This window comes from Physeter macrocephalus, chromosome 1 (genome assembly GCF_002837175.3).
Source record: "Physeter macrocephalus isolate SW-GA chromosome 1, ASM283717v5, whole genome shotgun sequence".
Classification (NCBI taxonomy): Eukaryota; Metazoa; Chordata; class Mammalia; order Artiodactyla; family Physeteridae; genus Physeter; species Physeter macrocephalus.
Genome location: NC_041214.2, coordinates 31,863,895 through 31,888,902, shown reverse-complemented (window position 1 = coordinate 31,888,902; position 25,008 = coordinate 31,863,895). Strand labels below are relative to the sequence as shown.

The 25,008-nt window shown below is 40.9% G+C and overlaps 1 protein-coding gene across 1 annotated transcript in view; it reads left to right on the top strand.

Moving 5' to 3' along the window:
- The window catches only part of PCCB (propionyl-CoA carboxylase subunit beta), an 85,651-nt gene that overhangs the window by 34,280 nt on the left and 26,363 nt on the right, over nucleotides 1-25,008 (top strand). The window contains exons 7-9 of the mRNA XM_007102547.4: nucleotides 4,160-4,268; nucleotides 5,541-5,661; nucleotides 7,275-7,356. Of these exons, the coding sequence (XP_007102609.1) occupies nucleotides 4,160-4,268; nucleotides 5,541-5,661; nucleotides 7,275-7,356 (312 nt within the window). The remainder of the gene's footprint in view (nucleotides 1-4,159; nucleotides 4,269-5,540; nucleotides 5,662-7,274; nucleotides 7,357-25,008) is intronic.

Genomic DNA, 25,008 nt, shown 5'->3' with positions numbered 1-25,008 from the left:
AAAAAAAAAAAAAAAAAATAGAATCCGCCTGCCAATGCAGGGGACACGTGTTTGAGCCCTGGTCCAGGAAGATCCCACATGCTGCGGAGCAACTAAGCCCGTGCGCTGCAACTACTGAGCCTGGGCTCTAGAGCCTGCAAGCCACAACTACTGAGCCTGTGCGCCACAGCAACTGAAGCCCACATGCCTAGAGCCCATGCTCTGCAATAAGAGAAGCCACCGAAATGAGGAGCCCGTGCACCACAACGAAGAGTAGCCCCCACTCACCACAGGTAGAGAAAGCCTGTGCGCAGCAAGGAAGACCCAGCGCAGCCAAAAATAAATAAATTTATTTTAAAAATGTGTGATGTTTAATTTCCACATATTTGTAAGTTTCCAGTTTTTCTTGTTTCTAGTTTCATTCCATTGCAATCAAACAAGATAGTTTGTATGATTTCAGTCTTTTTAAATTTATTACGAGTTGTTTCACATATGCCTAACGTAGTCTTTCCGATATAATACTGTTGTCTACTCCACCATCTAGATCCCAGTTTGGTTACTTGTCCCCAAAATGTCCTTAATGGCATTTTCTTTCTCCAGTACAGGATCCATTTCAGGATCACATATTGCATTTAGTTGTCATGTTGCATTAATTTCCTCTACTCTGTGACAATTCCTCAGACTCTTTGTCATGACATTTTGAAGGCTACAGAATGAATTATTTCATAGATTGTTGCTCAATTTGGGTTTATCTGGTATTTCCTCATGATCAGAATCAGATTAGGTATCCCAGCCTGTCTACATTAGTGATGTTGTATCCTGCTCAAATGATCACATCTGGAGGCAAGTGATGGCCATCTGCCCTTCATTGGTGACATTAATTTGATCATTGTTGAGGTGTTGTCTGGTTTCTCCACTGTGTAGTTACCGTTCTTTCTTTGTAACTGATACTCACTGGGGAGTTGCTTTGAGACCATACAAGTATGCTGTTCCACATTATACTTTTTTTCCTTGATTTAGTATCTATTGATGTTTCTTGTCCAAACCAATCTTTACAAGATGGTTATTTTCCAGCTCCACCACTTGCTTCATATCAGTTGGTGATCTACTCTAAGGAAGAGCCCTGCTGTTCTTGGGCATTTGTTTATTTCATTGACTTAATATGAGTTCATGGATTTCCTATTTTACTCAGTGGTTTATATTCCATTACAGTACTATCATTATTTTGATGCTCAAATTGTCCTTTCTTTAGCCAATGGGAATCCCTGTAAGCTGGCTTCTGTGCTCTTTTGATAGGAGAACCAATGTCAAATGTATACTTTATAGGTAGTGTGTTTTAGGTCTTGAACTTTTTCCTACCCTGAAGTCATGAAGATACTTTCTATTTTCTAAAAGTTTTATTATTTTGCCTTTTATGTTTGCATCTAAAGTTGGAGTTGATTTTTACACATAGTATGAAATAGAGGCTAGTTTGATTTTAAAAAAATTTTTTTTCCGGTATAGACACCTAGTTGACATAGAGCCTTTTATTGAAAAGAACAGTCTTTCCTGCTCTGTGATGTCATTTATATTGTGAATCAAGCGTCCATATATCTAGTTTTTCACTGAGCTTTCTTGGTCTGTTTGCTTGTTTCTGTGCCAGTCAGTACCATACTATCGATTACAATGGCTTTATGACAAATGCTGATACCCGGTACAGCAAGTTGTCCTTCTGTATTTTCTTTTTTTCTTTTTTTTTTTTTTTTCAGTATGCGGGCCTCTCACTGTTGTGGCCTCTCCCGTTGCAGAGCACATGCTCTGGACGCGCGGGCTCAGCGGCCATGGCCCATGGGCCCAGCCGCTCCGCGGCATGTAGGATCTTCCTGGACCGGGGCACGAACCCGTGTCCCCTGCTTCGACAGGTGGACTCTCAACCACTGTGCCACCAGGGAAGCCCCGGTATTTTCTTTAAGTGGTATGGATATGGGATATTCTTGACCCTTTGCATTTCCACAATTTTTTTTTTTTTTATAACTTTGAGATATAATTGATGTACGGTGAACTGCACACACTTTAAGTTGTGCAATTAGAGCTTTGATGCGTGTATACAACCATGAAGCCATGACCACAATTAAGATAATGAACATAGCCATCACTTCCCAAAGTTTCCTCATGTATTGTTGTAATTCATTCTTTCCTACCTCCCAGCCCTGTCTTTCAGTAACTGTTCATCTGCTTTTTTTTTTTAATTAAAAAAATTTTTTTAAAATTTTATTTATTTATTTTTGGCTGTGCTGGGTGTTCGTTGCTGCATGTGGGCTTTCTCTTGCTGTGGTGAGCGGGGGCTACTCTTCATTGTGGTGCGTGGGCTTCTCATTGCAGTGGCTTCTCTTGCTGCGGAGCATGGGCTCTAGGCGCATGGGCTTCAGTAGTTGCAGCACATGGGCTCAGTAGTTGTGGTGCATGGGCTTAGTTGCTCCGCGGCATGTGGGATCTTCCTGGACCAGGGATCGAACCCATGTCCCCTGCATTGGCAGACGGATTCTTAACCACTGTGCCACCAGGGAAGCCCTCATCTGCTTTTATCACACAGGATTAATTTGCATTTTCTAGAATGTTATATAAACAGAACCATACAAAATGACATTTTGTATGTACAAAATATATACAAAAAATATGTACTCTTTTTTTATTTTTTTGACGGGGCCGGTTTCTTTCATTTAGGATAATTATTTTGAGATTCACTTGTTGATGGAATTGGGCTGTTTCTAGTTTTTTTGTTTTTGGCTGTGTTAGATCTTTGTTGCTGTGTGCACGCTTTCTTTAGTTGCAGCGAGCGGGGGCTACCCTTTGTTGTAGCGTGTGGTCTTCTCATTGTGGTGGCTTCTCTTGCTGCAGAGCACAGGCTTCAGGCACGTGGGCTTCAGTAGTTGCAGCACTCGGGCTCAGTAGTTGTGGCATGCAGGCTCTAGAGCATAGGCTCAGTAGTTGTGGTGCATGGGCTCATGTGGGATCTTCCTGGACCAGGGATTGAACCCATGTCCCCCGCATTGGCAGGTAGATTCTTAACCACTGCACCACCAGGGAAGTCTCTGTTTCTAGTTTTTGATTGTTACAAGTAATGCTCTTATGAACATTTGTTTGAGTCTGTGTGTGGAGTGGGGAAGGTAGACCTCTCTATCTAGGCCATTCTAGCAAGATTCCAAACCAAGGAGCCACAAAATAAAGACTGATACAACACAGATAATAGTCTAGGGACTAATGTCCTTAGTATATAAAAACAACTATCTAGTAGGAGAATGGGCAAAGAACATGAACTGAGCTGACAGAGATGATTGTAGTAAGATACTTATTGCAGCATTGCTTGTTATAAGTAAAACACTGGCAACAGTCTAAAGGACCATCAGTAGGTGACAATTAAGTAAGTTGTGATACATATCCTACTATACTGATATGGAATAATTTTCAAGAAGTTTGAGAACAGTGTGTGTAGGACAATGTGCTAGAGAGAAAATAAGAGGGAAAAAATATATATATGCTCATATGCATGGATGTCAGAGAAACTGACAGTGGTCACCCTTGGGGATGGAAATTAGAGGGCTGGAAATAAGGGCCTGCATGTGGACTTACCTTCTACTGTATCTCCTATTCTGATTAAATTTTTTACAATATGTCTTTATTATCTTTAAGTTAGAAACTAAAAATTAAAGCCTGTCACTGTCTCAAAACACCAAACATTGATTATCATTGTCTCCAGATGGCTTCACTTAAAGTGACTGATTAATTTTAGGCAAGCTGCACACTATCACAGTGCCTCAGTTTCCTGATCTATAAATGGGGTGATAATAGTACCTAGGGTTTAATGACACAATCCCATGAAATGCTTAGAAAAATTCTTGGTGTGCAGCAAGCTCTGAATAAGGGTCACCTGTTAGGGTGTTCTACAGATGAATGACTGGTAGCCACCCTGCAGGCCACTTTGCTGAGAGAGAACCAGGCAATGAAGATTTTTTTGATAGACAGTGAGATAGGGAAAACGTGGGTCTTTAGTTTGGATACGCATCTGTGAGCTGCGTCCTAACCTGGTTTTGCCACCACGTCACTATCTTCTCTGCGTTTGTCATCTTGGCTGTGTGAACTCTGTGGCTCCATTGAGTTCTGGAGCTCTGAGATTGAACTTTCTGGAATTCTCTGGTTTCAGGACACCTCCTACTTGTTCATCACTGGCCCTGATGTTGTGAAGTCTGTCACCAATGAGGATGTTACCCAGGAGGAGCTCGGGGGCGCCAGGACCCACACCACCATGTCAGGTTAGAGGCCTCGAAGCTCACCTTACTGTTGTCAGACACTGAGAAGAGGAATTGCTAGAAAGGACAGTCTGTTACAGATACCACTTCACTGACAGAATTTCTTTGAATAGACTGTAGTGTCATGTATTGTGTACAGATATAGTAATAAAGGTGGATTTATATCTCAAACTCGTGAAATTAAATTACAGGCTACTACTAATGCTTTCTTAGTCTTTGAAATTTTTGAGCTAACTAGAATGATGGTTATAAGATTATGATTCATAAAAGTACGTGTGCTGTGGAAAAAGCACAGGGTAAAGGGGGTTGGGATTGTTGCAGTTTTAATGAGGGTGATAAGGACAGGCCTCACTGGGCAGTAGTTCAGCAGATTTGAAGGAGTGGGCTGCGTGCATACCTAGGGGAGAAGCATCGCAGGCAGAGGCTTCTGAGGAAGAAGAGGGGCTGGTGTGCTTGGTGAGTGGCAAGGAGGGTGGTTGGATTAGAGACATGACATGATCTGACTTTAACAGCTCAGTTGGGCTGCCTGGTAGAGAAGAGACTCTGGGGGCAGCGGTAGAAGCAGGGAGTCTGGTGGGGTGAACCTGAGAGGGAGTTTCCTGCCCCACTTTCTCTGTCATGTCTGTGGCCGTGTTTGGCTCTTCTGTGATTTCAGAGTGTTCTTGAGGAATGATGGCTTGATTCCTTACCAGGGCCACGTGGTTCCCCTTCTTTCCTCCTTTGTTCTGCCATTGCTGAGTACCATGACATGTGCCAGCCGTTTTCCTTTTATTTTTTATTGTCCAGCTTTCTTGAGTGTTAATGGACATATAACCAGGCATTATTCCAGTTGCTGGGCTGCAGTGATAAGGCAGGCCTGGCCTCTACTCCGTTGGAGCTCATACTCTCTGGGAGATGTCAGGCAGTAAACAGGGAAATAGGTGCTGCAGGGAAAAGTGTGACGAGAATTCCCAGCTGGTTCAGGGATGGAGAGTGAGGGGTGTGGGGAAAGTTGTGCTCTGGAGAGGGGCAGGGAAAGCCTCGGCAAGTAGGCGACACTAGGTCAAAGACCTGGATAATGAAAGGAGTGACCCTTGCAGAGAGAACAGGCTGCATGGACTGAGGGTCAGCCTGAAGGTGTGTGGTGTGGTACCATCCTCAGTGGAGGGGGCGGCGACAGGGCTGTCGGCACAGTCTGCTGCAGACCCGCCCTAGAGGGGGCAGGTGGGCAGGCATGAAGCTGCGTCTCTGGGCTGACAGGCGCCCTGGCCCACTATATACTCCCTGTTTTCTCAGGCGTGGCCCACAGAGCTTTTGAAAACGACGTTGACGCCTTGTGTAATCTCCGGGAGTTCTTCAACTACTTGCCTCTCAGCAATCAGGACCCGGCCCCCGTCCGTGAGTGCCATGATCCCAGGTGAGTTGCAGGCCGGAGCTCCTTCTCTCGGTTTGCAGGTTGGCTTGTCCTTCTCTGGCCCCTGTGCCCTGGTGGGACCTCCAGGGTCTGCCCTGGTGGGCAGCTTGGAGTAGATTGTGCAGTGGAGTCAGGTGTAGGCATGGTGGTGGCATGTTTGGGTATAGGAGCCATGAAGGATTTTATTTACTTATTTAAAAAGAAATTAAAAAAAAATTTTCTGGCCACGCTGTGTGGCATGCGGGATCTTAGTTCCCCCACCAGGGATCAAATCCATGCCCCCTGCAGTGGAATCTCAGACAGAGTCTTAACCACTGGACTGCCAGGGAAATCCCAAGAGATTTTATTTTTATTCACGTTTTTCCTCTCTGTAATATCTGACAAGTAGCTTGGGAGTAAAAAGTGGCCAAAAAAAATATTATTTCTGAGTCTTTGTCCAGAATTGAGATTTTTTTTTTTTTTTTGTCTTAACATGAAATAAATCAATGTGAAATGATTCAGACAGCATGCCCTTTAGGAAATGTGCTTATGCACACCTGCTTGTGGCCAGAAGCTGGGGCATTCCTGGGGAAGGGTGTGTTGCTGACCACCTAGTGAAGACCTTCTTTCCTTCTTGCTATTCCGGCCACTGCCTGATGTGGGGAGCACCACAGAATAAGCCAGAAGCCCAGCTGGGGAACTATAGCTCCAGACCACTGGCTGCTGTCTTCTCCATTTTGTTTCCTCTCTGATTTTGAAGCACTCACTTGGCCTGCAATACTTCTGCAGAAGGACTTGAAATTGTGTCCCTCGGGAAGAAGCCGTCCCTTGGGAAGAAGCCGTTTGCAGACACTGCCCTGGGCTTCTACCTATCGGGCCGTGTCTGGGCCAGGGATGCTCTGAAGAGTCATGTCCCCAGGGCCCCTCCTTGTCTGCCTCTGCCTGACTCCTCAGGGGATACAGTCAGTGGCCCACTGTGTGTAGTCATGAGAGGGAGGGTGGTCACAAGGCCCAGAAGCAATGGGCACAGCCTCCTTTTCCGAGCTGCTGTACTGTTTGGGGTTCTTGAAAGGTTTAGGACGTCATTTGAAGGTGTTATGGTCCGAGGGCCCAGACATGTCTGAACAGCCTGCTTTGGCCCAGCCACACCTCCTCTTTATTCAGTCCGAGGGAAGCTGTATGCATAGGTGTAAACAGCACATGAAAAGTAAGGGAGGACTTCGTTACTGGGTGGGGCTGTACCCAAGACGCTGGTGCCGAGCTCTCTGGGAAGCTGGGCTTGATGGTACAGTGGCTTGTTCACTACAATGTCCTTTGGTGCTCCATATGATACCTAGAATGTAGGAGGTGTTCAGAGAGGATAAATGAAGAAATCTCCACATTCAGGGGAATAAGCTCATTTTTTTCTCCTCTAAATGAAAACAGAAAGATCTTCTGGGTTAATATCAAGCTCAGGTTCAGTTTAATATGGTGGTAACAAAGGAATGTATCTTTGGGGACTGCTTTGCAAGCCCAGCAGGGACAGAATCAGTCCAGCCCCCATGCTGTGTCTCCCCCATTTCCTCTCCCATTCCCCACCCACAGAAGGCAACGGGCTCTTCCATGTTGATTATATCTGCTTCTTTTTCTATCCAAAGTGACCGTCTGGTTCCTGAGCTTGATACAATTGTCCCTTTGGAATCTACCAAAGCCTACAACATGGTGGACATCATACACTCTGTAAGTGCCACATTTGTCTGTCTTGTCTGTGCTGGCTCAGCCATGTGCATGTCATTGTGCTTTGGCTCAGTGAGGAAGTGCTTTATCCACAGGCCCTTACCACTGGGCAACACAGGCAGGGCACGGGGTGGCACAGAACAAGGGCACTGAGTAGTGTGGGAAGAGTAGTATGGGAAGAGCTAGTGGCCGTGGCCACCCTGCTGGCTTGGATGGGCTTGGGGGCATGGCAGTTGGGTCCGCAGAGCTCACGGCTCTTGAGCTGGCACTCTAAGGCCCATAGAGAAAGGGCCGTGTCTCCAGAGCCTGGAGTTGAGGCAGGATGACTCTTCATGTAGCTCTGTTTGGAGCCTCATGTTCAGAGGGCATTTTTTTTTTCTCTAGAGAAAGGAGAGTACACAAGGTGTCCTGTGACAGGGTTGAGGGGTGTGTGTGTGTAGGTTGGAGGAGGACGGGAGTCGTTTGTACCTTTTTCTTGGTGTAGCAGGTTCCTGGGTCATTAAGTGAAGAGGACAGTGTTGGGGTGAACTGGGGGCATCTGTCGATGGCCATTGTCTCCCTCACACTTTCCTACGCGCGCTGTGCTCTTAGCTCTTCTCGCTTAACTGAACCCAGACGGCTCTGTGGGCACAGCCTCTCCTGGGGCCCTGGCTCTCCCATTGACCTGTTCCTCCTTCCTGTACTGTGGGGAGTCAGCGTGAGTCAGCAGCCGTGGCCGGGATCAGCCCCTCCTCATTGCTGGATTCTTCGCCTTCTGAGCACCATTTGAGCACGATTCTCCCAGCATGCCCTCCTCTGGCCTTAGCCTTCAGTACTCTGTACACCCTCACAGTTGTCCTGTCCGTCTCTCACCACCTCTGCTCCTGGACTCTCCAGACCTCAATCATACCATTCCTCTGGAGCCCTCTCCCCTTCCTGGCCTCTGCCTTCCTGGCCCAGCTTGGACTTTGCCATTATGCCAGATGTTAACAGCCAGGCACTGTTCTCAGTGTTGGTACTGTATGACACTGTGATGGACAGAAACCCTGCCTCGGCGACCTCACATTTGGGTGAGAGATTCAGAGAACAAAAGCATACATGGCATGGGTAGTTTTAGCTCCAAAAGTAGTGTGAAGAAGGTAAAATGGGGTCTGTGTCATCCTTACTCCAATTCTCCTTTTGCCCTGTGGAGTCACATCCCTGGTTCAAGGCTGCAGCCATCCATCCATCCATCCACACACCCATCCATCCATTCATCCATCTATCCATCCAGTCACTTATTCATCCACCCACCCATGTTGCCAGTGGGGCCTGAGCCTGCCAGAGGAAAGCCCTGGAGCCTTGCTCCAGCCTGAGCTGGGCCCTCGGTTCACCTCTCTGGTCTCTGGCTTGAATATGTGCCATGAACCTCCCCTCAGCTCCTGTTTTTATGTTCTTCACTTTCCCTGATCGAAACCTTAACTTCCTTCTCTATTCCCCACTCTGATCAGATGACATCAGCATTTCCTTCGTGGAGGAAATTGAGAGCATCAGGTTCATCTCTCTCCGTAGGTGCATGTTTCTCCCTCCCCACCGTCCCTCCGTGTCTTCCCAGGCTCAAAGAATGAGGTGCTTCACCTGGGCTCCTCACTCCATTGCTTCCTATCTGGCATCTTGCTTTCTTGACTGGATTAACTTCTCCCTCTCTTAACTCCTTCCTCTGGGCAATAAATGTGTTTGAACATGTATGGACTTCTTGTCTGCTAAACCAAACCCTTCTTAACCTGAATCTCTGTTTAACTGATGTCCACAGTCTTTTCTACCTTTTTCCTTAAACTCCTCTTGTCTCTTCTTCCTTTATTCCTCTCTGGAATCTGGCTTCTGCTTTTCTCCCTCTGTTGATGATAGCTCTCCTAATGACCTCTCCAAATTGCTAAATCCAGGGAACTAAGGGCATTAAAGAGGTATAGTAACAGAGGTAACCATTATTAAAATAAATATAAATCCTCCTAAATAACAGAAACATTTATATAGAATAGATCAAATAAACGCATCACATAGAGAAACAGACAAGCCTCCCCAATGTTCTCTTCCAGGCACTGCTTTCCCACCAAGCCCCTGAGGGAAACCACCATCTTGACCTTTAACAGCATAAATTAGTTTTTCTTGGTTTTGTATACTATATAAATGGAATCATATAGCCTGTGGTCTTTTCTGTCTGGCTGCTTTCATTCAACGAGACTACTGAAATTCGTCCATATTGTTGCAATGCGTGTTATTCTCATGGTTCTCCTTAGGCTTTTTTTTTTTTTTGATGCTTTTTTTTTTTTTTGGAATTTTAGAATTTTATTTTTTTATACAGCATGTTCTTATTAGTTATCCATTTTATACATATTGATGTATACATGTCAATCCCAATCTCCCAGTTCATCCCACCACCACTTCCCACAACTTTTCCCCCTTGGTGTCCATACAGTTGTTCTCTACATCTGTGTCTCTATTTCTGCCTTGCAAACCGGTTCATCTGTACCATTTTTCTAGATTCCACATATATGCGTTAATATACGATATTTGTTTTTCTCTTTCTGACTTCACTCTGTATGACAGTCTCTAGGTCCATCCACGAATTAGTTTTTCTTGGTTTTGTATACTATATAAATGGAATCATATAGCCTGTGGTCTTTTCTGTCTGGCTGCTTTCATTCAACGAGACTACTGAAATTCGTCCATATTGTTGCAATGCGTGTTATTCTCATGGTTCTCCTTAGGCTTTTTTTTTTTTTTGATGCTTTTTTTTTTTTTTGGAATTTTAGAATTTTATTTTTTTATACAGCATGTTCTTATTAGTTATCCATTTTATACATATTGATGTATACATGTCAATCCCAATCTCCCAGTTCATCCCACAAGCAACACTCCCCACCACCACTTTCCCCCTCTTGGTGTCCATATGTTTGTTCTCTACATCTGTGTCTCTATTTCTGTATAAATAGGACTGCAGTGAACATTGGGGTGCATGTGTCTTTTTGAATTACGATTTTCTCTGGGTATATGCCCAGTAGTGGGATTGCTGGGTCATGTGGTAATTCTGTTTTTAGTTTTTTAAGGAATCTCCATACTGTTCTCCATAGTGGCTGTATCAATTTACATTCCCACCAACAGTACAAGAGGGTTCCCTTTTCTCCACACCCTCTCCAGCATTTGTTTGTAGATTTTCTGATGATGCCCATTCTAACTGGTGTGAGGTGATACCTCATTGTAGTTTTGATTTGCATTTCTCTAATAATTAGTGATGCTGAGCAGCTTTTCATGTGCTTCTTGGCCATCTGTATGTCTTCAAAAGCTTTTAAGTTTCATTAGGTCCCATTTGTTTATTTTTCTTTTTATTTCCATTTCTCTATGAGGTGGGTCAAAAAGGATCTTGCTGTGTTTTATGTCATAGAGTGTTCTGCCTATGTTTTCCTCTAAGAGTTTGATAGTGTGTGGCCTTACATTTAGGTCTTTAATCCATTTTGAGTTTATTTTTGTGTATGGTGTTAGGGAGTGTTCTAATTTCATTCTTTTACATGTAGCTGTCCAGTTTTCCCAGCACCACTTATTGAAGAGACTGTCTTTTCTCCATTGTATATCCTTGCCTCCTTTGTCATAGATTAGTTGACCATAGCTATGTGGGTTTATCTCTGGGCTTTCTGTCCTGTTGCATTGATCTATATTTCTGTTTTTGAGCCAGTATCATATTGTTTTGATTACTGTAGCTTTGTAGTATAGTCTGAAGTCCTCCAGCTCCGTTTTTTCCCTCAAGACTGCTTTGGCTTTTCGGGGTCTTTTGTGTCTAAATTTTAAGATTGTTTTGTTCTAGTTCTGTAAAAAAAATGCCATTGGTAATTTTTATTTTTATTTTTTTTGTGGTACGCGGGCCTCTCACTGTTGTGGCCTCTCCCGTTGCGGAGCACAGGCTCCGGATGCGCAGGCTCAGCGGCCATGGCTCACGGGCCTAGCTGCTCCACGGCACGTGGGATCTTCCCGGACCGGGGCACGAACCCGTGTCCCCTGCATCGGCAGGCGGACTCTCAACCACTGTACCATCAGGGAAGCCCGCCATTGGTAATTTCATAGGGATTGCATTGAATCTGCAGGTTGCTTTGGATAGTATAGTCATTTTCACAATATTGATTCTTACAATCCAGGAACATGGTATATCTCTCCATCTGTTTGTATCATCTTTAATTTCAACAGTGTCTTATAGTTTTCTGCATACAGGTCTTTTGTTTCCCTAAGTAGGTTTATTCCTAGGTATTTTATTCTTTTTGTTTCAATGGTATATGGGAATGTTTCCTTAATTTCTCTTTCAGATTTTTCATCATTAGTGTATAGGAATGCAAGAGATTTCTGTGCATTAATTTTGTATCCTGCTACTTTACCAAATTCATTGATTAGCTCTAGTAGTTTTCTGGTAGCATCTTTAGGATCATCTGTGTATAGTATCATGTAGCTGCAAACAGGGACAGCTGTAACATTCTTTATTTTAAAGTCTATTTTATCTGATATGAGTATTGCTGCTCCAGGTTTCTTTTGATTTCCATTTTCATGGAATATCTTTTTCCATGCCCTCACTTTCAGTTGGTATGTGTCCCTAGGTCTGAAGTGGGTCTCTTGTGATCTCTTGGTTATTTAGTAATGTATTGTTCAGCCTCCATGTATTTGTGTTTTTTACGTTTTTTTCTGTGTAATTGATTTCTAATCTCATAGCATTGTGGTCAGAAAAGATGCTTGATATGATTTCAGTTTTCTTAAATTTACTGAGGCTTGATTTGTGCCCCAAGATGTGATCTATCCTGGAGAATGTTCCATGTACACTTGAGAAGAAAGTGTAATCTGCTCTTTTTGGTTGGAGTGTCCTATAAATATCAATTAAATCTATCTGGTCTTTTGTGTCATTTAAAGCTTGTGTTTCCTAATTTTCTGTTTGGATGATCTGTCCATTGGTGTAAGTGAGGTGTTAAAGTTCTCCACTATTATTGTGTTACTGCCGATTTTCTCTTTTATAGCTGTTAGCAGTTGCTTTATGTATTGAGATGCTCATATGTTGGGTGCATATGTATTTATAATTGTTATATCTTCTTCTTGGATTGATCCCTTGATTATTATGTAGTGTCCTTCTTTGTCTCTTGTAACATTCTTTATTTTAAAGTCTATTTTATCTGATATGAGTATTGCTGCTCCAGGTTTCTTTTGATTTCCATTTTCATGGAATATCTTTTTCCATGCCCTCACTTTCAGTTGGTATGTGTCCCTAGGTCTGAAGTGGGTCTCTTGTAGACAACATATTTATGGGTCTTGTTTCTGTATCCATTCAGCAAGCCTGTGTCTTTTGGTTGGCGTATTTAATCCATTCACGTTTAAGGTAATTATCGATATGTATGTTCCTATTACCATTTTCTTAATTGTTATGAGTTTGTTTTTTCTTTTAAAATAAATTTATTTATTTATTTATTTTGGGCTGTGTTGGGTCTTCGTTGCTCTGTGCAGGCTTTCTCTAGTTGTGAGCGGGGGCTACTCTTTGTTGCGGTGCACGGCCTTCTCATTGTCGTGGCTTCTCTTGTTGTGGAGCACGGGCTCTAGGCGCGCGGTCTTCAGTAGTTGTGGCATGTGGGCTCAGTAGTTGTGGCTTGCGGGCTCTAGAGCACAGACTCAGTAGTTGTGGCACATGGGCCTAGTTGCTCCGCGGCATGTGGGATCTTCCCGGACCAGGGCTTGAACCTGTGTCCCCTGCAGTGGCAGGCGGATTCTTAACCACTGCGCCACCAGGGAAGCCCTATGAGTTTGTTTTGTAGGTCCTTTTCTTCTCTTGTGTTTCCTGCTGAAAGAAGTTCCTTCAGCATTGGTTGTAGATCACGTTTGATGGTGCTGAATTCTCTTAGCTTTTGCTTGTCTGTAAAGCTTTTGATTTCTCCGTCGAATCTGAATGAGATCCTTGCTGGGTAGAGTAATCTGGATTGTAGGTTCTTCCCTTTCATCACTTTAAATATATCATGCCACTCCTTTCTGGCTTGTAGAGTTTCTGCTGAGAAACCAGCTGTTAACGTTATGGGAGTCCCTTGTATGTTATTTGTCGTTTTTCCCTTGTTGCTTTCAATAATTTTTCTTTGCCTTTAATTTTTGTCAGTTTGATTACTATGTGTCTCGGTGTGATTCTCCTTGGGTTTATCCTATCTGGGACTCTCTGTGCTTCATGGACTTGGGTGGCTATTTCCTTTCCCATGTTAGGGAAGTTTTTGACTATAATCTCTTCAAATATTTTCTCGGGTATTTTCTCTCTGTCTTCTCCTTCTGGGACCCCTATAATGCGAATGTTGTTGCGTTTATTGTTGTCCCAGAGGTCTCTTAGGCTGTCTTCATATCTTTTCATTCTTTTTTCTTTATTTTCTTCCGTGGCAGTGAATTCCACCATTCTGTCTTCCAGGTGTCTTATCCGTTCTTCTTCCTTAGTTATTCTTGTATTGATTCCTTCTAGTGTATTTTTCATTTCAGTTATTGTGTTATTCACCTCTGTTTATTTGTTCTTTAATTCATCTAGGTCTTTGTTAAACATTTCTTGCATCTTCTCGATCTTTGCCTCCATTCTGTTTCCGAGGTCCTGGATCATCTTCACTATCATCATTCTGAATTCTTTTTCTGGAAGGTTGCCTATCTTCACTTCATTTAGTTGTGTTTCTGGGGTTTTATCTTGCTCCTTCATCTGTTACATAGCCCTCTGCCTTTTAATCTTGTGTGTCTTTCTGTGAATGTGGTTTTTGTTCCGCAGGCTGCAGGATTGTAGTTCTTCTTGCTTCTGCTGTCTGCCCTCTGCTCTCCTTAGTCTTTTGTATGAACAGACCACAGTTTATCTACTGTTGTTGGGCATTTGGGTAATTTCTAGTTTGGTATTATTACAGATAGTTCTGATATGATCATTCTGTTATGTGATTTTGGTAAATAAACAAATAAACAAACTTCCACGTTTCTGTTGAATCTGTAGTGAGGAGTGGAAGTACCGCCTCATAGCCTGGCATACATGGAGCCTTAGTGGACCCTGACCAAGGGTTCTTCAAAGGCTGTGTCAGTTTGTACTCCCACCAGCAGCATTTGAGAGTTCTGGTGCCTTAACATTGTCATCAGCACTTGAACAATACCATACTGCCTTAATTATTCAGTTGATGGTATGCTTTCACATCTGGTAGAGATAGTTCCTCTTGATTATTCTTTTCTTGGAGTTTTCTTGCCTAGTCTTGTTTATTTTTCCATATGAAATTTAGAAATCAGTTTGTCTTGTTTTAGGGTGAAAGGGGGGGTGGAAGTAGGGAATCCTTTTGTTGTTTTTATTGGGATCCCATTAAATTTATGCACTAACTAGGGAAAATTGACATCCTTATGAATCTGAAACAATCTAAAAACACAGTTTGCATTTTTATTTGTTAAACTGTACTTTTTTCTCCTTGACTGTTTTAAAGATTTCCTTGTTTATTCATAAGTATCTTTTTATTGTAGATGGGGTCTTTTCTATCTTCTGTTTTCCTGTTTTTTTTTTTTATTTTTATTTTTTGCGGTACGCGGGCCTCTCACCGTTGCGGCCTCTCCCGTTGCGGAGCACAAGCTCCAGACACGCAGGCGCAGCGGCCATGGCTCATGGGCCCAGCCGCTCCGCGGCATGCGGGATCTTCCCCGACCGGGGCACAAACCCGCGTCCCCTGCATCGGTAGGCGAACTCCCAACCACTGCGCCACCAGGGAAGCCCCGTCTTCTGTTGTTTTTTAGGTATATATGAAAGCTTTTGATTCTGTTTATCAATTTTATATCCAATTACCTGTTAAGTTCTCTTATTATTTGTTATAGTTTTTCACTGTTAATTCTTTTGGCTTTTTCATGTATATTAGTATATTGCCTAATACAAATAGTTTTTTCTTTTCCAGTTATGTTATGTCATTTCTTTCTCTTGTTCAGTTGCATTGATGTACCTCCATATTTTATCAAATGCAGTGATAAGCAGTGGTTGTCATAGTGGGCATCTTTGTTTTGTTCCTAACTTTAGAGAGACTGTCATTAGTGTTTCCTAATTTTATATCTTTTTCTCATGTTAAGAAAGCTACCACTGCTTCCTATTTTTTTTAACATCTTTACTGGAGTATAATTGCTTTACAATGTTGTGTTGGTGTCTGCTGTATAACAGAGTGAATCAGCTATATGTATACATATATCCCCATATCCCCTCCCTCTTGCGTCTCCCTCCCACCCTCCCTATCCCACACTGGTTCCTATTTTAATTTTTGTTGTTGCCTACTTGTTTTATTTTTAAATCACGGGTGGGTATTGAATATTGTTAAGTGCCCTTTCAGCATTTATAGAGATAATCACATGATTTTTCTTAGTTCTGTTTGTAAATGTATCTTAATACTTGTTATATTTTATAAATGTTTTATTTTGAATGTTTACATCAATATGGAATGTTAGCTGATTTGGGGGGTAGTTTATTTATTTTAAACTTTTTATTTTATATTGGAGTACAGCCGATTAACAGTGTTTTGATAGTTTCAGGTGCACAGCAATACATATGCTGTGACTCAGCATACATATGTATATACACATGACTCAGCCATACATATGCATGTATCCATTCTCTTCCAAACTCCCCTTCCATCCAGGCTGCCACATAACATTGAGCAGAGTTCCCTGTGCTATACAGTAGGGCCTGGTTGGTTATCCATTTTAAGTATAGCAGTATTTACATGTCGATCCTAAACTCCCTGACTATCCCTTCTTTGGGGAGGTGGTGTATTTTAAAATCAGGTTTTGGTGTCAGTGCTCTTGCATCATTTATTAGTTTGCTAGGGCTGCCATAACAAAATACCACAGACTGAATTGCTTAAACAAAAATTAATTTTCTCACGGTTCTGGAGGCTAGAAGTCCAGGACTGAGGTGCCAGCAGAGTTGGTTTCTGGTGAGCCCTCTCTTGTGGTTTGCAGATGGCTGCCTTCTCACTGTGTCCCGATGTGGCCTTTCTTCTCTGTGCACAAGAAAGAGAGATCTCTGGTGTCTTTTCCTCTTTAAAGGACACCAGTCCTTTCAAATTAGGGCCCCAACCTTTATGACCTCATTTACTTTATCTCCTTAAAGGCTCTGTCTCCAAACATAATCACATTGGGGGTTAGGCTTCAATGTATGAATTTTGGGGGTGGGGGTACATAGTTCAGTTCATAAAGTGCCATAATGAGAATTTGCAAGTTTTCTATGCTTTGGAACAATTGAAATAGCATTGGGATTATCTGCTCTTTAAAGATCTGTTGGGATTTTCCTGGTGGCGCAAGGGTTAAGAGTCCACCTGCCAATGCAGGAGACATGGGTTCGATCCCTGGTCCAGGAAGATCCCACATGCCGTGGAGCAGCTAAGCCCGTGTGCCACAACTACTGAGCCAGTTTTGGTAAACTATATATATTTTTTCTATGAATTACCTATTCCAGATTTTAAATTTTACCTGCATAGGATTATGCAGGGTTATATAGTCTTAGAAGATTAGCAAAATCTGTTTCAGTGGTTTTTTCTGACATTTCTTGTTTTATATTTTCTTGATAGTTACCTAGTAGTTGAAATATTTTATTGATGTGTTTCAGAGAATCAACTTTTTGTTTAATTTTTGTTTCTTTTTAAAGCTGTGTATTTTCTGCTTTTTTATTGATTAATTCCTTTTGTGCTTTCTTTCAGTTAATCATCTTTTTTTCCTTCTTGAACTTTTGAGCTAGAAGTTTAATAAATATATTCTGTTTCATTTTTAATACTGTATTTAAGTCCATTGTAGAAAACATAGTCAAATAGCCACATCTAACTGTAGGGGAGGTTAGGAAATATGATAGCCATTTGCCTATCGTTTCTTTTACAGTGGTAGAAACAGAAGCTGGATTTTTGGTGGATACTTAGGAGTCTCTGCTACACTCTCTAAATCCTTTTTAAATAAAAACAAATAATATGTACAAATGAAAAAACTTAAGTATAGAAACATGTAAAATGAAATGTAAATATTTTCTCACCTTCTTATCAGTCTTTCCCAGAGTTAAGCACTATTAAGTTTCTTGTGTATCTTTCCAGAAAAAAATTTATATGTCAAATATATATCAATATATTTACTTTTAACTGAAAAAAGATTGTATTATAGACACTTTCACACCTTACTCTTTTTTCACTTTCTTTCCCTATCATGGCATACAGGTCTACCTTATTCATTATAATGACTGTATAGTACTCCACTGTATGGATGGAACATTATTTAAACATTACTGTACTGATGGACGTTTAGATCTTTTACAGTTTTGTTATAGCAGTGCTGCAGTAAACGTCTGTGTGTATTAGTATGTTTTTGTGACTATTTCCATTGGATCAGAATTCAGTAATGGATTTTTGTCAGTGAGCATGAATTCTTAAAATTGTTTAAAAAAAAAAAAAAAAGAGGGGGAAGGTGGTATTTCTGGGTAGTCAAAGTCTCCTGAATCTGAAACTCTACACATACTTGAAAAACTATATGTAGGCCAATAAGAAGAAAAAAATAAAACTACCATTTCCATTCCTTTATCATAATTGTAAGACAGGAAACTACAAACTTTATATAACAATAAGTAGAACAATAAATACCACTTTAAAAAAATTGTTATTTTTGGCTGTGCTGGGTCTTAGTTGTGGCACGTGGGATCTTTAGTCACGGCCTGTGGACTCTTAGTTGCAGCATGCAGACTTCTTTGTTGTGGCACGCATGAGGGATCTAGTTCTCTGACGAGGGATCTAGTTCTCTGACCAGGGATCGAACCCAGGCCCCCTGCATTGGAAGCTCAGAGTCTTAACCACTGGACCACCATGGAAGCTCCTAAACACCACTTTCTAGTAGGACTGTTTCTTGAATTTTGGCAACAAGTCTCTGTGGAGAGCTGGAAGAAGTGTTGAGACACTGCTCAGAAGAAAGAGAAGGGAATTTAGAAGAAATCACTCAGGGAGAGAAAGTTCACTCTTTTCACTATAAGAGTGAAAATACTGGGAAAGAGTCCTGTTAGGTCAGAAGAGTTACTTAAGGGGAGGGACTTAAACATGCACAAGAATCAAGAAAGCATGGAAGGGCATTTCTTGTAGGGAAGAAAAGATTAAAAAGGAAGAGAGAGGCACCTTTGGAAATTGTGAAGTGAAGGAAAAATGAAGAAAGAGGTAAATTTATGTGTCTGCAAGATTAAAAAAAAAAACCTGAAGGTCATACTACCCCTTTCCCTACTATCCTCTCTAATATAAGGACACCCATTAACTAAGTGGCACTTTGTTATACTGACAGAAGAGGGCGCTCTTGAATTGGGAATCTTGTTCACCATCCCAAACTGTCAACCCTGTCCACAAAATGCAGATACAAGTAGTTTATCTATACAGAGCTACTAAGATAAGAAAACCAAAAATGAGAACAAAAAACTTCACTTGACAAGACTCCCTTCATTGTAAAAGTTAGTCATTCAGCAGATGATCACACTGCAGTTTTCAGTAGCCTCAAATCATCACCTGAGTTATGAAAATCAAATTCAGAAACTAATGACAGGGCTTCCCTGGTGGCGCAGTGGTTAAGAATCTGCCTGCCAATGCAGGGGACATGGGTTCGAGCCCTGGTCCGGGAAGATCCCACATGCCATGGAGCAACTAAACCCGCGTGCCGCAACTACTGAGCCTGTGCTCTTGAGCCCGTGCGCCACAACTACTGAAGCCCATGTGCCACAACTACTGAAGCCTGCGTGCTTAGAGCCTGTTCTCCGCAACAAGAGAAGCCACCGCAATGAGAAGCCCTTGCACCGCAACGAAGAGTAGCCACCGCTTGCTGCAACTAGAGAAAGCCCACGCGCAGCAACGGAAGACCCAACACAGCCAATCAATCAATCAATCAATAATAGCTCAACCCCTAGGGTTTCTTTAAAAAAAAAAAAACAAACTAATGACAGAATGGACATAAAATAGGAAGAAGTAAAGTTAGAGGTGACTGAATTAAAATGTGAGGGGACAAAATCATATATGAGAAATGAAGACAGAATTATAAAGTGCTCTAGGGAGAGTGTATTTGAATGAAATTTAATAAGGAATGTTGAAGAAAAGTGGGAAAACAACCAAAAGCATAAAGAAAAGGGTAAAAAAAAATCAGAAAAAAGTGGCTAAAATGGAAGATAGACAAAGAAGACTGAACATACATATAACTGGAGTGTCTGACAAAGGACAAACAGGAAGAGAATTAATGTTTAAAACTGTAATCTAAGAAGACATCCCAGAAAAAGACCCAGAGCTACATAATGAAAGAGCTCACTGAGTGTATGGGAAAATTAACCAAGAATGATCAAACTCGAGTAAATATCCACTTATAACTATTAGATTTTTTTTTTTTTTTGGCTGCACCGGGTCTTAGTTGCGGCATGTGGGATCTTTGTTGTGGCATGTGAGACCGTTAGTTGCGGCATGCAGACTTCTTAGTTGTGGCATGTGGACTCCTAGTTGCGGCTTGTGGGCTTCTTAGTTGTGGCATGTGGACTCTTAGTTGCAGCATGCATGCGGGATCTTGTTCTCCGACCAGGGATCGAACCCAGGCCCCCTGCATTGGGAGCATGGAGTCTTACCCACTGGACCACCAGGGAAGTCACACTATTAGATTTTGAAAAGAAAAATCCTCAAGACTTTGAGGCAAAAAGATCAAATAACTTACAAGGATGGGAGAGTTAGAGTAGCATCAGACTTTTCAAAAGCAACAACAAAGCAAGGTAACAATAGAGAAGCACTTCTTGGAGACTCCAGGAAAGACTAAGGATTTTATATCTGGCCAAGCTGATGTTCATGTATTAAGACTAAAGAAAACCAGCTAAAACTGAGGGAATTCTGTGTTCCCAGGCTCTTCTTGAGGAAGCTACTAGAGGATGAGTTTCATCCAACCAAGAGATTACTGGACAAATTTTAGGAAAAGGATCGATGGTGCTTATTTAATTATAAGACTAAATAAGTTTGGGAATGAGGGTAGAGAACAATGTATAAATGCTATGTTTCAGTTGCAGAAAAAAATGCTACTGAAAGATGGGAGAGAAGGAAGAGTGAAAGAATATAACAGAATAAGTATACTGATTGTTGTGACTCAACAGATATTAATAGTAGACAACCCAGTTAATAAGACATTAAATGAGGAAACAGACTAAGGGCATTAAAAAGGTATAATTACAAAGGTAACCACTGAAATACCAATAAATATGAATGGCCTAACTTATTTATTAAACTTGTTTATCTCATTTATTAAAAAAAAAAGGATGTTCAACTTCCCTCACAAAGCAAGACCAACTATATGTGGTGTACAAGAGACAAAGTGATTCTGAAAAGTTAAACGTAAGGGATGGGGAAAGGTATGTCAGGAGAACAGAGACAATGCAGTGTGTGTGAGCCTAATGGGTGATGTGAAATTCAAGTATTTACAATGACAAGGAAAGACATTTTCAAATGCTAAAAGCCATAATTCACAGTGATGATGTAAAAGATCTATGCCCTAAATGATACAACTACCATCTTTAAAAAGGAGAAACTATAGGATGTCCAAGGAGACATAGGTAGAAACAAATAATAATAGATTTAAATGCACCATAATTAGTACAAAGTAGGTCAAATGGACAAAAATAAGTAAGATATAGAAGACCTCAATAACATCACAGATAGATATTAAAGATCTATTTCAGACTTTACAGCCTGGTAATAGGCAATGAATCTTATTCTCAAGTGCACATGGAACATTCACAAAAGTTGATCACATATTTGGTCCAAAAGAAAGCATCCTAGCAGTCCATAAAGCAAAAATATTACAAAAAACAATGATTAAGACTAGAAATTTATAGCTACAACAATAAAAGCACTATCTCATTTAAAAATAAATCATCTGTTAATTCTTGAATAAAAGGAGAAAATATAAGCCAAATGACAGAATTCTAAGAGAATAAAGATAATGAAAACACTATATATCAAAATCTATGGAATACTATCTATGAGAGGAGGAAAATTTATAGCCTTAATTGCTTGGTAAAAAATGAAAGAAGGAAAAGAAACTAAATTCTCCACTCAAAAAGCTGGGGAAAAAATATTCTAAAGAATAACAAGACAGGATTTAATAAGGATAAAAGCAGAAATTTTATGACTTGGGAAATAGAAAAATAGCTGTAACTAATGGAATAGAGTAACTACTAGCTAACTTAAAGGCACAAGTAAAAAGTGGAAAGGAGAAATAATAGAGATAGAAGAAATTTAAAAATCATAAGAGGTTAGATGAACTGGACATTTTATTTGGAAAATACATTTTACCCAAAATTGACCCCATTAGAGGTAGAAAGCCTAAGTGGACCAAGTTACATAGTTATTTCACAAAAATAGCACTAGGCCCAGATAGTTTCATGTGGGAATTCTATGAAACCTTCAAAGACCGAAGAATCACAGTGCTACATAAATTATTTCAGATCATAGGCAGTAAACACACACACACACACACACCCTTTACAAATTATTTTTATGAAACAAGTATGACATTGATATACCTGAACCTGATACAGAACTGAAAAAGATTTCAGATTGGCATCACTTACCAATATTGATGCAACAATACCAAATAAATATTAGCTAACAGACTCCAACACCATGTTAAAATTATATACCATAAGCAAGTGGGATTTACTGTAGGAATGCAAGGTTGGTTCTAGAAAATCTATAATGTACTGCATTAATAGATAGGAGAAAGATTATATGGTTGTTTTCATACATGCTGAGAAAAGGCTTTAAGAAAGTTCAATGCCCATTTCTAATAGGAACACTCAAGAAAGTAGGAATTGATGAATACTTAACATGACAGAGTTTAATATACACTTTTTCAAAACCAAGCATCTTCCTTAATAGGGAAATACTTACACTAAGATCTGGGATAAGGCAAGGATGCTCTCTATCTCCACTATTATTTAACATTGTACTGGAGGTATTAGCCAGTGCAATTAGATAAAGAAGAAGATCAATTAGAGGCAAAAAGCTTTGCAAAAGTTGACCTATGCTTGTGTATGACATAATATGCTAAAAATCCTAGGGAATGCATGATAAAACTGAAACAATAAATAGGGAACAGGATATAAAATTAACCTAGGAATAGTCTTCATATACACAAACAGTAACCAATTATATTGTGGTAATGTAAAAACTCCTTATGCATAACAATAAAGATAAAATATTTAGTAATAAACTTATGGGGCAAATTTTAAAACTTCTGAAAAACATGAAAATAGACTTGAACAGATACAGAGACATCCCTTGTTCCTGGATATTGAGTTAATATAAGAACATCAAAAGAAAAGCTATGGCCATATCCTTTATTAAAGCATGCTATAGTTAAAATAGTGTAGTCCTGGCACATAAATAGATCAGTGGAATAGAATAGAAAAGCTGGAAGTTGATTCAAGTACATATAGAATTCTGGTACATATGATAAAGGTATTATGTCAAATTCCAGGGGCAAAGATTAGCTTTTTAATAAATGGTGCTAAGGAATTGCCTGGCAGTCCAGTGGTTAGGACTCTGCTCTCTCACTGCCGAGGGCCCGGGTTCAATCCCTGGTTAGGGAACTAAGATCCCACAAGCTGTGCAGTGTGGCTCCCTGCCCTGCAAAAAACATAAATTAAAAAATGGTGCTAGACACCTGGATAGGTGGTTAGGAAAATATAAAATTTTATTTGTAGTTTATACCATATACAAAAATAAACTACAAATCATAGAACTAAATATAATAAGTTAATATTTAAAGAAAGCATAGATGAATTTCTCTAATTTTAGGAGAAGGTAAAGGATTTTGAACTATGATTTAAAATTCAGTTTCAGTTAAAAAATTGATAAATATGACTATATAAACATTAAAAAATTCCACTCTGCATAGCAAAAAAATACATGAAGTTAAAAGACAACCAGGGGGACTTCCCTGGTGGCACTGTGGTTAAGAATCCACCTGCCATTGCAAGGGACACAGGTTTGAGCCCTGGTCTGGGAAGATCCCACATGCTGCGGAGCAGCTAAGCCCGTGCGTCACAACTACTGAGCTTGCGTTCTAGAGCCTGTGAGCCACAACTACTGAGCCTGTGTGCCACAACTGCTGAAGCCCACATGCCACAACTACTGAATCCTGAGCACCTAGAGCCCGTGCTCTGCAACAAAGAGAAGCCACCACAGTGAGAAGCCCATGCACCACAACAAAGAGTAGCCCCTGCTCGCCGCAACTAGAGAAAGCCCGTGCACAGCAATGAAGACCCAGTGCAGCCATGAATGAATGAATGACAACCAGGAATTCCCTGGTGGTCCAGTGGTTAGGACTCCATACTTCTACTGCAGAGGGCACAGGTTCAATCCCTGGTTGGGGAACTAAGATCCTGCATGCCCTGTGGTGTGGCCTCCCCCCAAAACAACAACAACAACAACAAAAAAGACAACCAACAAATTGGGAGAAAATATTTGCAACATATATCACAAGTAAAGGACCAATATCCCTAGTACGTAAAGAACTTTTTAAAAAATTGAAGCAATAAAGACTAAAACTGATAGAAAAGCAGGTAAAAATCATGAATAGATAGCTCACAAAAGAAAATATAAAATTGACCTTAAACATATTGGAAAGATGTTCAGCTTTACTCATAATGCTAGAAATGCAACTTAGAATTATACTGAGTTATTTCTCCTTTGTCAGATTGGCCAGTGATTCAAAACTTGAAAATACTTTCCATGGTAAGTCTATGGGGAAGCAGACGCTGTCGTCTGTTGCTGCTAAGAGCTATGGTAATATCTGAGAGTTTGCCCTGGCAGTCCCACTTCTAGGAATTTACCCTGAAGATACACTTCCCACTTCACACAATTATAGATGCACAAGGTTCCTATTGTTACATTGTTATTTATAATTGCAAAGTATTCTAAACAACCTGAATGTAAGTGTCAAAATAATGTACACAACATATAGGAGATTGGTTGAATAAACTTTGGTACATCCACACAATGGAGTACTATGAAAAAGAGTGAGGAAAAGCTCTATGAACTGATATGGAGTGACTTCCAGGATATACTGCTAAGTGAAGAAACTCAGAGTGCAAGAGAGAAACTCAGAGTGTGAGAAAGTATCTATAGTTTGTTACTTTCCATCTAAGGTGGAAGGGGAATTAAAAAGCTATAAATGTATCTACTCATTTTTGCAGTGCACCCACAAAGGATAAATCAGAAAGTGATGACATTAATAATAGGGTGAGGGAGTTCCCTGGCAGTCCAGTGGTAAGGACTCAGCACTTTCACTGCTGTGGGCCTGGGTTCTATCCCTGGTCAGGGAACTAAGATCCCGAAAGCTGTGCAGCACTGCAAAAAAAACCCCAAAACAAAAACAGGGTGAGTGGAAGGGATGGGGAGTGACACTATTAACCTATATTAATGTTTACATACTGAAAATAAAATCAAGACGGGGTGGGGGTAAACCTTTGAAATAAAAACAAATGAAACTGACTGTGTTTCAAATGAATAACTTTTGAATGCAGTATTTTGTTTTGTTTTGTTTTGTGGTATGCGGGCCTCCCCCTGCCGCGGCCCCTCCCGTTGCGGAGCACAGGCTCCGGACGCGCAGGCCCGGCGGCCA